Source organism: Vanacampus margaritifer, chromosome 6, assembly GCF_051991255.1.
Source record: "Vanacampus margaritifer isolate UIUO_Vmar chromosome 6, RoL_Vmar_1.0, whole genome shotgun sequence".
Classification (NCBI taxonomy): Eukaryota; Metazoa; Chordata; class Actinopteri; order Syngnathiformes; family Syngnathidae; genus Vanacampus; species Vanacampus margaritifer.
Window position 1 is genome coordinate 27023992 of NC_135437.1, and position 14329 is coordinate 27038320.

At 38.7% G+C, this 14329-nt stretch overlaps 2 protein-coding genes across 2 annotated transcripts; both read right to left on the reverse strand.

Annotated features, from left to right (window-relative positions):
- Nucleotides 1-82: 82 nt before the first annotated feature.
- On the reverse strand, nt 83-2560 carry LOC144054087 (dispanin subfamily A member 2b-like). The gene is made up of 3 exons (XM_077569168.1): nt 2543-2560; nt 1139-1411; nt 83-470 (listed from the first exon to the last, which is right to left on the reverse strand). Exons 2-3 carry the CDS (start codon nt 1355-1357, stop codon nt 303-305), a joined length of 387 nt encoding a protein of 128 aa, XP_077425294.1. The 5' UTR covers nt 1358-1411; nt 2543-2560; the 3' UTR covers nt 83-302.
- Nucleotides 2561-3196: 636 nt separating this feature from the next.
- On the reverse strand, nt 3197-13748 carry cat (catalase). The gene is made up of 13 exons (XM_077568726.1): nt 13580-13748; nt 12052-12223; nt 10518-10628; nt 10234-10364; nt 8420-8524; nt 7483-7608; nt 7167-7358; nt 6661-6813; nt 6323-6461; nt 5300-5430; nt 5029-5136; nt 4028-4111; nt 3197-3878 (listed from the first exon to the last, which is right to left on the reverse strand). Exons 1-13 carry the CDS (start codon nt 13643-13645, stop codon nt 3816-3818), a joined length of 1581 nt encoding a protein of 526 aa, XP_077424852.1. The 5' UTR covers nt 13646-13748; the 3' UTR covers nt 3197-3815.
- Nucleotides 13749-14329: the final 581 nt, after the last annotated feature.

Sequence of the window (14329 nt, forward strand, 5' to 3'; positions counted from 1 at the left end):
GTTGCGCATTTGATCTACTAACTTAATCCAACAACTCAGGCTAATTATTTTCAACCAGAGGTTGAGTCAATAAAAAGTGAAATGACAAACAGCAGACATTTTTATTTGACTTCTGAGGTGAGACTGCAACAACAATTCCAAAACAGAACATGCAAACCCAAAAGATTTCCCATCTGGGTACGTCATGGTCATACATTTTGGAGCAGTTCTTGGATTGGATCTTAGAAATTGACTGAGTAGAAATTGTTTTTCATTGAAGGTCCATGCAAGCAGGTGACCACTGGCACTGACTACTTTGAAATTTAGACATGGCTGCGTGCTATCCCTCTGCCAATCACGACTGAGTAGATAATGATACAAATGACAAATGAAATGCCGACAGTGATGGAGGCTGCGATGTTGAGATACTTGGCCGTAGAGGCGTGCTTTTTGGCCGCCTCAATGTCTCCAACCACCTTCTGGTCTCTCGCCTGAAAGCACACGCACAAATAAATAATTTAATGTTACATAGGAAAAATTATCCATCGGCTACAGCAGTTTTTTTTTTTTTTTTTGTGTGTGTGAATGAAAAATAGAGAATTGCATTTGGGTAGCCAGAATGGTGGCAAGCTTTTTTTTTAAATGTACAATTTTAGTAAACAGTATTTTTAATTGACTAACAGCACTAATAAATAGCATTTAACTCTTTGACTGCCAGACGTTTTCAGAAAAGGGATGCCGTGGGTGCCAGCCGATTTAAGCGTTTTGACTGATCTTGAAATTTCAAGGTCCACAGAAAATGATGTGTTTGGACTAAGGAAACACACGTGCTACCAAATGAAAGATTGGACTCTCATCTCATCTCAAAGTTTGTTTCTACCTTATTCTGTTTTTCAGTAATCAACAATAGAAAATGGTTGGGTTCACCTCTGTTTTGAAACAAACGTCTTTTAACGTCTTTGGCGCTCCTCCCTAGGATTTTACTAAACGTTATTTAACGTTTTTGGCAGTCAAAGAGTTAATTGGAGAACTGTCTACTTGAACCACTAATCTAGGTGAATATGATTATTATAAATAGAACACTCAATCCCGGGGTGGAGAAAATGACTCGCAATGCAAATTTGGCTTCAGCAAGAAAAACAAAAAGTGACGACCCGACCTTGATGGAGTAGATGAGCGCCATCAGCCCCAAGCAGAAAGGATTCCCCATGTAGACGAAAGAGAAGAGGGAGTAGATGATGTAGTCCCGCGGCTGCTGCCTGCTCACGTTCTGGGTACTGAACTGGACCATGGTGGAACCGGCGGGCTGGCCTGGATAAAAGCCAGCGCTTGTGGGTTGTATGGGGACCGCCACGGGTTGGCTGGCTGCTGGGTACATGGCTGCCACAAGTCAAAAGCGCCATTTCCTTGATACCCTTTTTTTATACTGTAGCTTTCGTAGGTTGACAGGAAATGAAAAAAAAAAGGGGAATGAAATAGTGGACTTTTTGGCAGTACGGAACATGATGAACACAACCCATTGTGACACTGGTTCTCCTTTTCACCAACATGAAATCACAAACTGTCAAGGTTATGTTTGAAGTAACATTTTGTGCGCACACATAAACTAAAGTGAATCAATGCACTTAATAATAAGCTGTTAAAATGTACAACACACAAAAAACATGCATATAACAAAGCGATGTTGGGGTCCAGCCTTTTTTTTTTTTTGGTAAACCAACAGCTACTTCATGTGTACTGATTAACTCATTCACTGCCATTGACTGCTATAGACGTCAAAAATTCATTCGAACTATTTCTATTAGTTTAACTTTTTTTTTAACAAGAGTATGAAAACCTAGATTTTTTTTTAATTTATTGAACATTTAGAACAGATCTAAAATTTGTGGTTAATCATGAGTTAACTAGTGAAGTCATGTGATAAATTACAATAAAAAAATAATTGCCTGTCGCCCCTAATTTTTATTATTATTATTATTATTTTTTAATTAATTTATGGCAGTGAATGAGTTAATGTGAACACACAAAACAACACACAAAAAACATGCATATAACAAAGCGATGGTGGGGTCCAGCCTTTTTTTTTTTTTGGTAAACCTACAGCTACTTCATGTGTACTGATTAACTCATTCACTGCCATTGACTGCTATAGACGTCAAAAATTCATTCGAACTATTTCTATTAGTTTTTTTTTTTTTTCGACTTTTGTTAACAAGAGTATGAAAACCTAGATTTTTTTAATTTATTGAACATTTAGAACAGATCTAAAATGTGTGGTTAATCATGAGTTAACTAGTGAAGTCATGTGATTAATTACAATAAAAAAATAATTGCCTGTCGCCCCTAATTTTTATTATTATTATTATTATTTTTTAATGAATTTATGGCAGTGAATGAGTTAATGTGAAGGGCTACCAGTTTGAAACACACAATTTGCATAAATCAATTCATTATCACTATTCATGAGTCAACAATGGACACAACGACACGCAGTGAAGGCGGGGGGGGGAACAAAAATCAACAAACATACAAAAAAAATTGAATAACCAATAAACCAAAATACCTTGGTGAGGGTCCTGGGGTGCTCTGATGGGCTCAGGAATGACGATACGCACACAGCAAACTATTCATTCCGAACAAATCCGGACCTCCAGAGTGACACAGTTGCATATCCTCCGACACAGGATGCAATTTTCCAAAAGAGGTTTGCTTTGCCCACGCATTCGTGTGAATACATGTGGGGGGGGGGGGGGGGGGGGGCTCCATACAGTTGTAGTTCCTGTTTTAAAAAAATAAAAATAAATTAAATTCTTTAAAAAAACAAAAAACTGTGTGTGTGTGTGTGCAAAAAGTTAAAACAAATTATAACGACTAACCTCGGCCCCTGTAGTGTTGGAGATGTTTTTAACATGCTCAACTCAACAATTGTCCAAGGTGTTGTCCTCATCTTTGGGGTGATGTTTCCAGTCAAAAGGCAAATTTGTCCCCCCCCCCCGAATGGCTTCAATGATTCAAACAAAACTTGTGACTTGAACGCTAACGGCGATGATGACATATTTGTAATTTACTTGTAAACGAGTGTGAACGTGTGGGTGGCAAAAAACCACAAGACTTTCCACTCCCGCCATCTAATCACCTACACCTGTGCTTAAAAGGACGATGCAAGCGAAAAAAAACAACAAAAAAAAAAAAACATGGCTCCTACACAAACAAGAAGTTGCAGTTATGCAAGCATTTTATTTGTAAAAGCACTGTTACATCCCAATCAAGGACTTTGAATCAGGCGACTTTACAAAGATACACAAAATGACCAAAAAACATTTAACCTGTGTAACACTTGAAAACATGATTGCGACTTGTGAACACACACACACACACACACGGCGCTGTGCTGTATTTGTTATCAGATTGGTAGATGAAGTGTTTTCCGGCAAGCGAGCGTTAAGATGATTTGCGCCATTTGCATTCTGGCCAGCGGTTCTATGAAATCAAAACAAAAAATATTACTGTTAATATAAGAATAATATTTCTGCATAGCAAGTTCTACTTCTTGCAGGTATAGATGCTAACATTAGCACTGCTTGCACACGTAGCAATCACCAACATTCAATATTGTTCATTAAGGCTGACGAAGGCACAAATCCAAAACATAAAAATGGAAAGATTTTCTTCCAAAGCAGAAAATGGCGATCAGATTCCTTTGAATATTTCAATCTTTTGCAGTTGAAGCCTTGTTAGCATATTCTTCGCGTTTGCGATCTGTTGCCTCTTTGTTCGTTCCGGGTGCTTTTTGTGTCGATTGGACGGGATTGGCGCTCGTGCTTCAAAGAGGTTTACTACATCTTGGATGAAGCGCCGATGGCTGACGCTCCGGGACGGCTGTACACGTGAATGGCGTTCTGACGCACGGAGAGTGAGAAAAGTGATGTCAAGTCACATGATATAACATTACTTCTTCAAGTGATGTTTACCACCCGGCACAGTGTTTGAAGATGTTTACAGCATCAAACGTCATGCTGGACTGGCAGAATTCTTGGAGTAGTTTTACCTTCTGGGCTTCCGCATTGTACTTGTTGAGGAAGTTCTGAACCCTGTTTGCATAGTCTGGATGGACGGCTCTCAGGTTCTCCACCTGTCCAGCAAGCACAATTTCAGAGGGGTCCACAAAGTTGACACACACACACACACACACACAAAAAGCATATGCCTTGCAGTTCATTGTAAATTAGAACCCCATGTTTTGTTTTAGTGTGGGAGTCGGCAGCCATTGGCAAAATGGCCGCCCACCTGAGGACGGATACAAATGGGTTTATTTTGCTGCTTAATTCATATTACACAAATTCATTAATCAGAATGCTGTGATTAGACTAATGGGTGCGCAAACAACATATTAAGAGCACCCCAACCCCCACCTTTTTTTTTAAATTTATGGGTAAATTAGTAAAATATTAAATACATTTTATTCTATAAATTTCTGACTACAAAACAAATACAAATAACGTGCTTTAGAGCATTTATGAACAGAAAATGAAAAATAGTAAAAAAATACGAAATAACTATATTTTTGGCTCAGTTAAGATATTCCAGAAATGGCATATATTTTTTTCCATTAACTCATTCACTGCCATTGACGGCTATAGACGTCAAAAATTCATTTGAACTATTTCTATTAGTTTAACATTTTTTTCTCCACTTTTGTTAACAAGAGTATAAAAACAAAAGTATAAAAAAAAAAATAAGAAAAATAAAAACAGATATAATTTTTTTTTATATATATACTATTGAAGTCATGCTATTAATTTTAATCGCCTGGCGCCCTAAACTTTAAGAATCCAAAAAAAAAAAAAAAGATTATTAAAAAAATGTCTAGGTTTTCATACTCTTGTTAACAAAAGTGGGAACAAAATGTAAAACTAATAGAAATAGTTCAAAAGAATTTTTGGCGTTTATAGGCGTCAATGGCAGTGAATGAGTTGATAAGAAAATGGCATTATTATTAAGATGTAATTTTACACACATTTCAAATTTTTTTTTTTTGCATTTCCTTACCATGCGCTTCTGGATGAAGAGCTGCGCCCCCTTCAAGGAGCCGGCCAAGTTCTGACAAAGCCTCTGCCGCTGCTCTTCATTCAGCACTTGAGTGTAGAAGTCTCGAACCTGCAACAGAGCGCACGACTCGTAAGAAGTGGCTCAAATATGAATGCAGGTGCACGTTGTTTTTTTTTACTTTTACCGAAGCCATTCAACTTTCAATCAAGTATATCATTTTGTGTTTTTCTACAATATTGCGGAGTGTGAGTCTTTTTGCCACAACGGTTACCTGGGTGACGTTATCTTCGTCGTCGGTGTTATAACGAGCCACATCAGCCGACACCTTGTAGGACGATTCCACAAACTGAGGCTGAGTATCTGGTGCACTGAAGCTGTTGGGATAGTAGTTTGGAGCGCCACCTGGTGGACAGACGAAGTATGTATAAAGAGAGATGACGCCACTATGGCCGCAGAAGACTTCAACGGGCTTTTATTAACTCATTCAAACGCAAAAACGTATAAATACGTTTTTTAATACTTTATACTGCACTCCCAAAAACGTATTTGTACATTTTTGTTTTTTTATGTTAGAGCATACAGAAAGCTTTGATGCAGCTTCTGACCTGAAGAGGGCGCTTAAAGCGATGTTTTTTTTTTTTTTTTACAAAAAAAAACAGCCAGCAGGTGGCAGCAAAGTAGAAGAGATCAGCCATGGCCATGTTGCAACAAGCTCTTTTTGAAATTGTTTTCAACAGGTTTGCGAATAATGAGGAATAATTGCTGCAAAACTAAAACAGATACAAATATACTTTTTTTTCCTGATGAAAAAAAGAGACTCTATTCTTTCTTTTGGCAGGTTCCATGTTTTTATAGCAATAGAACACAATATTCTGTGGGCCTTGCAAAATGAGTCAAAATCCAGCAAAACAGCCGGGAGAGAAGGGGGTTGCTTCAGTAAAAATGGCTGGGAGTGAATGAGGTAATGATTAAAAAAACTGCATTATTAGAACCTGCAAACGTCAACATGACTGGAATCCTCAGCATAGTTTACCCCCTCAAACACTTCTTATTTATTTGAAGCACATTTGTTTATATCAGGGGTGGGCACACTCGGTCCCCGAGGGCCGGAGTCCTGCAGGTTTCGTATGTTTCCCTTCTCCAACACAGCTGATGTATGATCAGCTCATCAGCAAGCTTTGCATACGCTTGGAAACGATCCTGTTTATAGGAATCTGCAGGACGCAGGCCCTTGAGGACCGAGTTTGCCCACCACTGGTTTATCCATTTCAATTTAATAAAAGATATATCTTACTTTGGTTGTCAGACACACACATGGGGCCATCGCGCTGGTAATTGGCCACTCGGGCCCTGTAGGGGCAGTTGACGGGGATCTGCAGGTAGTTGGCGCCCAGACGGTGGCGATGGGTGTCTGGGTAGGAAAAGAGGCGACCCTGAGGGGCGGGGAGAGGCGGTCGTGAGCACACACGTAGACGACCTTTAGACGGTTAAATCGTAGGTCGGCATTTCCCCCATATTGGATGTGGAAAAGTGATTGGAAACACCATTTTGAAATCAAAGCCTCTGGTAAATCGGGTTATTATCATCCACACAGAATAAATATTGAATATTTCAACACTTAACATCATGTACCTGCAGCATCTTGTCAGGACTGGCCTCGATGCCCGGCGGCATGTTGCTGGGGTCGTATGCCATCTGCTCCACTTCAGCAAAGTAGTTGACCGGGTTTCTGTTCAGGACCATTTTGCCCACCGGGATCAGCGGGTAATCTTTGTGCGACCAAACCTGAAGGTGAGACAGAGAGATTTGTCATTTGGATTTTATTTTTATTTTTTTATTTCCTATGGGAGGCATTGTTATTTTCATTATACATTTATTATTATTATCATCATCATCAACATTATTATTATTATTAATGTCACCATCACCATCTCTGCCAAGGTTTGGTGGGTAATTATTATAAAGGTATACAATTTGGAACCCCAGTATAAATAAACTTCTTTTTTTTTTGCCTTGGTGGAGGTATGCGCTCTCCTTTTGTCCAAACGCGAGTCTAAACCGCCATTAATTTCTGCTTGTTGAATGCTGCCTCACACAGAATAAAACACAGCCGCGATCACTTGGAAGCACTTTTGTACCTTGGTGAGGTCGAAGGGGTTGAACTGGAACTTCTCGGCCTGCTCAAAGGTCATGACCTGAATGTAGAAAGTCCAGGACGGGTTGTTGCCGTTGGCAATGGCGTTGAACAGGTCCCCGATGGCGTAGTCCGGGTTGGTGGCAGCCAGGCGTTCCGCCTCCTCCACGGGCATGTTCTTTATTCCCTGGTCCGTCTGAAAGACGACACGATGTCATCATGAGGAGCTTAAATGGGATCAACTATGGGAAATGTGATTTTGTTTTCTCTATGGCTTGTGTGCAAAGACTTGGGTCTTTGAGATTAAGACTTCAAGTGACCTTGAAGTGGAACTTGCAGTACACAAGCTCTCCGTTGGCATTGACCATCTTGAAGGTGTGCGAGCCGTAGCCGTTCATGTGGCGGAAGCCGTCCGGCAAACCTCGATCACTGAACAGGAAGGACACCTGCGCATTACACAACAACAAAAAACTAAACATGCTTTGTATTATTTTTAAATAAAATTCTTCATGGATAATTTAAGTAAGGGAGAAGGAATGTTTGTTTTTGCTTTATTCAGGGATGTGATTTGACCAAAGTGAAATTATCTGAAAATTTAGCCGGGGGTCTGGGGGGCGCTGGCACCCAGCTAGGTCCAGGGCAGTGCCCTGGTGGGGGGACAAGGGGGCGAAGCCCCCCGGAGCTCATGGGTTTTCCGTGTTTTTAAGTACTTTCAATGCACTCACATGACAAAGAAATAGACAAAACAACAGCATAAATTTTCAATGTATATTGAACTATCCCATATAAAATGGCAGTTTTAGTCAACTGAAAATCAGTCACATTCAAAAACATTGGACTGCCTTTGCTTTTAAAAACTATCACTGAGAATATCATCATATCTAACTAATGTGATTACTAAGTTAACACATAAATAATGTTGAAGAGTTCAAATTTCATGAACAAATAATTGTATCATGACCAAATGAAAAGTAACTCATATTAGAGCATACCACAAATGTCTTTGTTATAGCAGAAGATGTTATCTGTCGGAGTCATGTGCATACACAATGAACTACAAAAAAAAAAAAAAAATCAGATTTTTTTTTTTTGGGGGGGGGGGGGGGGAGATAAAAAAAGCGGAATTCCGCGAATTAGCGGAAAAATCACATCCCTGTTTATTGTATCTAATATGTATTTTTTTGGTTAATTTTTAATGTTTTGCATTCTTGTACTGCAAATCAAACAATTTTGCATCTCACGCTGCACATCGCTGACCTGGTGCAGAGACTCGGGCCTCAGGCTGAAGAAGTCCCACACCATGTCCGGGTCCTTCATGTGCGTCTGCGGATTGCGCTTCTGTGTGTGGATGAAGGACGGGAACTGCACGGGTGGGGAAAAACATCACCAGTCAACACCCATCTTACATTGCTGAATATAAAAATGGTGCGCGTATTTCTCTTTTTCTTGTAGTCGGACAAGACAAGAACAGCTAACTACAAATACTACAGTAAGTTACAGTTGCAAACTGATTTAAAGAATTATACTTCAGCCTGTAATTATAAGACAATTGCTCAAAAGCTAAATTTATATACTGTACTACAGCATAATGTGTATTACTATTGTTTATCACAGTAGATTTTTTCTTTTTAAGTTTCTTTTTAATTGTGATGCAGAGGTGGCAAATCCAGGTCCAGAAAGTAAAAACCCTGTCACAGTTTGGCTTTAGCAGGTGCTAGCTAGCTAGCTCCCTAGCTAGCTCCCATGGTGCTCGTTTACCTGCTAGCTAGCTAGCTAGCTAGCATCAATGGCTAAAGCCAAACTGTGGCAGGGTTTTTATTTTCTGGACCTGGATTTGCCACCTCTGAATATTAGTTAAATATTAGTTAGTTAAAGCTAAATTTATATACTGTACTACAGCATAATGTGTATTACTATTGTTTATCACAGTAGATTTTTTCTTTTTAAGTTTCTTTTTAATTGTGATGCAGAGGTGGCAAATCCAGGTCCAGAAAGTAAAAACCCTGTCACAGTTTGGCTTTAGCAGGTGCTAGCTAGCTAGCTCCCTAGCTAGCTCCCATGGTGCTCGTTTACCTGCTAGCTAGCTAGCATCAATGGCTAAAGCCAAACTGTGGCAGGGTTTTTATTTTCTGGACCTGGATTTGCCACCTCTGAATATTAGTTATTACAAGTTCAGAATAAGATAAACTACAATTATTATTTTAATTGATATCACAATCATGCAATTTTTCCATTAAATATGTCTCAGGACCAGCAAAAGGGGGAGGCTTGGAGTCAGGAAGGGCAAAAGACCATTAAATTAATTATTATTAAAAAAAAAAAAAAAAACACTCGGCCAAAACTTTACCAAAAAATGATGACAGTGAATAAGGGAATTTTTTTTAGAAAAGAAAGAAGAAAATTATTAATATTACAAATAACTATTAGGGTCTCCCTAAAAGGACAAAAAACATTACGTCAGGATTTTAATGTTGTAATCTTGCAAGAAAAAAAAAGTTAATATTTTTAAGGTAAGCGCAGTATATTTTCAAGATTAACAGTCGTAATTTTACGGGAATATTACATTATTATTATCATAATATATTTTCACGAGTAAAGCAATAACACTATCAAAATAAAATTGGAATTCTAAAAGAATAAAGTCTGGTATTTAAAGTCTTTTTTTTTTAATGCTCGAGCATACAGAAAGAAGGCTTTGATGCAGCCTCTCAACTGCAAAGAACAGTTAATGCAATGGTAGTTATTACACAAACGGCCAGCAGGTGGAAGCAGAGTATGAGATCAACCAGGGCCATGTTGCAAACAAGCTGATTTCCCCACAGTTCTAAATAGATTTGCGAATAATGATGAAACTTAGCTATATTCTAATGCTAATTGCTGCAAAACTGAAACAGATAGAAAATGGCTGGAAGTGAATGAGTTAAGAAGAAAGTTTTTCCCTTCACCGCTGGCCAAAATATTTCTGGGATGTGCTCGTGAACTTTAAAGTATAACAAGCATTACAATCAAGCGTTGTTTTCAACATGAAAGACCTTCATTCAGAAGCACGATCACGTGCTTGCTCAACTCACCAGCATGGCGTCCTTGATGAAAAAAATGGGCGTGTTGTTGCCCGTCAGGTCCCAGTTGCCCTCATCCGTGTAAAACTTGACGGCAAAGCCCCGAGGGTCCCGCACCGTGTCCGATGATCCCGATTCTCCCGCTGGAACACAGCACAATTCAACATTTAGAAGAATGTCACAATGGAGCGCAGACCTCCACCAAGGCCCAACAATCAGAAAACATCTGGTAAAAGGAATGATTGATCAACTCCAATCCTGTAGGTGGCAGTAATGCGGTATGTCTGCACACGTACCCACAGTGGAGAAGCGGACGGCGATGGGCGTCACTTTGCCGACATGCTCAAACACTTTGGCCTTGCAGTAGTGGCGGATGTCGTGAGTCACCTCAAAGTAGCCAAACGCTCCTGTAGGTAGAGAAATCGTCCGTTCAAATAGTTGTCAACAAACATGAAGATTATTATTAGCAACATTTTACGGTTAATCCACACATGAGAAGTACCTACATTTGCTTGAAATCTAAGTGGATTTATCATTACAATAATAATACATATAGCTCAACATGCATTGTGTCTGTCATGTAAACAGCTTAGCTTAGCCCAATTTTAACATAGGAAAAAAAAAAGAAATGTGTTCAAGCGATACGGAAGCGTATTGCATTCACTTGGGAAAAAAAGGTCCCGTTTTTCTGACTAATTGTTGGGGCAAGCTTTGTTTTTCTGAGTATTTTCTTCTGTTTTATTGAATATTTTTCCCCTGTTTTTTTTTTGTATTTTTTTCCCCGGTTTTAAAAATACATATTTTCCTCTGAAAGTGTCCGCTTTCGCTATTAGCAAGTCTGCAACAAGTCACTTGGAGTTCAGAGATTAAAAATTATAAAAAAATACTCCAAAAAACAGAACACCAGCTCTGTTTTTCGGAATATTTTTTTTTTCTGTTCTTTGAATATTTTTTCCCTGTTTTTCTGAGTAAATTTTCCTCCTGTTTTTCTGAATATTTTATCAGCCTGTTTTTCTGAATATTTTTTGACAGAAAATATATACATAATAATATATATAATAGATATTTAGAAAAGCAGGAGGGGAAATTATTTTTAAAAAATAGGGGGAAAAAATGACTGAGAAAAACAGAAGCTGGTGCTCTGTTTTTCAAAATAATTTTTAAATTATTATTATTTTTTACTTTTGAACTCCAAGTGACTTGTTGCAAACTCGCTAATGTCGGACACTTTCCCGCATATCTCCAACGTACCTTCAACTATGTGGCTCAGTTAAGCTAAGTAAACTAACAGTTAGGTTTCTATGGAAGCGTATTGCATGCAGAAAGTGTCCGCCATTAGTCTGCAACAACTCACTTGGAGTTCAGAGGTTAAAAAAAATTACTACATAATTTCCCCCCCTGTTTTTTTTTAACAATTATTTCCCTTGTTTTTCTGAATATTTTATTATGTTTTTCTGAATAATATCCCCCCTTTTTTTTGAATTTTTTTTTTATGACTGAAAAAAAATGTAGTAAAACAGAAAAAAATATTCAGAAAAACAGAAAAAAAAATACACACAAAAAACAAAACTCCCCCAAAAAATAATCAGAAAAGTGTAAGCGTTTACCCCCCAAGTGAATACAATACGCTTCCGTAATGAGTGACTGTTGCCATCACAAAACCTCACATTCTTAACTGTCACACAAGTGCAAACAAAAGTCATAATCCACGATGTTAGCGGAAGCAGTGCAAGTTAAGACCCACTTGTTAAATAGACTTAACCCGTTTGCATTACGAGTGTGTCGAGCAAGGTTCTGGATATGTGTGTGTTGTATAGCGCCAGATCTCACCCGCCCCTTTGGCGTGCACCACCCGCTCGGGGATGCGCTCGCGGTCGAAGTGGGCCATCTCGTCGGCGAAGACCACATCCTGGACCAGGAGGGGTCCCTTCGATCCGGCCGTCAGCAGGTTCATCTTGTCTCCGATCGGATTGCCGCCACCTGTGGTCAGCTGCTCAGGCCTCTGATTCACACATTGACATGAAAAGTCTGCTGAACGCTAATGTTTGCTGGCATTATCCAACTTACGTGGAATTGGGGGGGGGGGGGGTCATTATTAGGTAATAATATAGCATTTTTTGGTTGGCAAATAGTAAAGTGTTTTGATTGGCTAAAAGTTGAGCTTGCACTTAACATGTAATTCCCCCCCCCCCTTTTCACTTCTCAGTATGAACACTTACGCAAGTTACTGAACTTTGTGTGCAGGTTTTTTTTGTGTGCAAAGTTATCAAAACGAGAATTTGACAGTAATAATGCATTTCTACTTTTTCAGAATTGTGACTTTTTTTTCTTGCCCCCAATCCCCCCACCCAAAAAAAAAGATCAGGACTCAGGAATCGGTACCAAGAGTCTTCTTTTGTGTGTGACGTGTTACAGGGATGTGATTTGACCAAAGTGAAATTATCTGAAAATTTAGCCGGGGGTCTGGGGGCCGCTGGCACCCATCTAGGTGGGGGGACAGCCCCCCGGAGCTCATGGGTTTTCCGTGTTTTTAAGTACTTTCAATGCACTCACATGACAAAGAAATAGACAAATCAACAGCATAAATTTTCAATGTATATTGAACTATCCCATATAAAATGGCAGTTTTAGTCAACTCAAAATCAGTCACATTCAAAAACATTGGACTGCCTTTGCTTTTAAAAACTATCACTGAGAATATCATCATATCTAACTATCTAAGTTAACACATAAATAATGTTGAAGAGTTCAAATTTCATGAACAAATAATTGTATCATGACAAAATAAAAAAGTAACTCATATTAGAGCATACCACAAATGTCTTTGTTATAGCAGAAGATGTTATCTGTCGTAGTCATGTGCATACACAATGAACTACTCTTTAAAAAAAAAAAAATCGTTTTTTTTTTTTTTTGGGGGGGGGGGGGGGGGTAAAAAAAAGTGGAATTCCGCGAATTAGCGGAAAAATCACATCCCTGGTGTTAATTAAATAAAGATGATGTGTACTTTTGCCAATTGCCCCCTCAAATAAACATTCGGTTATTTGCGCTGTTTACATAATCAAGGTTGAAGTCCGCTCATAATGAATTCCTCTGGTGTGGGCAATGCCCCACTTACTGCATTGCTTTTCTCCTGTTAGCATAGGACAAAAGCTCTCTTTTTTTTTTTGCACCGAATAATAGCAAATAGCTAACTACGATGCAGACAAATGAAAATGAACGCTAAACAACAAAGAGTGCAAAGACAGAATAGCCCATCTATTAATATTGGGCGTTGTTTCTCACGCCTAACCAGCAGTGACCTGATAACGTTGAGCTACCCCAAATGACCTCTCACCCATTTCGCCCTCGTACGAACCTGAGAGCCTTGGTTTTGCTTCCATATCTTCATTTGATCAGTTGCTTTGTCTCGGCTGTCAGCCATGTCGACCAGTGAGCGCGGATTTTGTTCTCGAGTTAAACCTCTGAAGCGCTTTTCTGTTTTCTTACAGACTGGCAGACAGTATATATATTTCTATTTTGTTTCCGGACTTTGCTCCATCTGGCCCCGCCCCCGCTGGCTTCCGCTCTTCTGATTGGCCACTATGCAAGACGTTGGCCTACTTTTGTGGACGAGAAGAAAAAAAGATACCCAAATATGGTTTATTGATGTTAAACTTTAGTGACTTTAATAAATAAATAAATGACCAGCATGGATTAAAGTGTGGTCCTGGGCTGAAAATGAATAACCTCTGGCTGTTAATTTCAGATACCTTTAGACAAGGATATATTATTGTTTTTACTATTTACATTTTAAAATATATAGCAGTGCAATAATACAATGTAAAATAGCTTGTTAGATACAGTAGATAGCTAAGCGAGCTTGACTTTAAATATAGAAAAGGGTATTTATTTTATACATTTTCAAAATATTTATCTCATGAATGTTCTACATGAACACAAGTAGTCAATTCAATAAAATATGGCATTGTGAAATGAAATACAGTAGGTTGCTAACCTTGAGATACAATGAAAAATGGGGCATTTTTTTCTCATTTTTTAATTATCCAATTATTGTTGTAAGGGAACAAAATAAAGTCAATTACAACTAAACCAGATGACATTATGG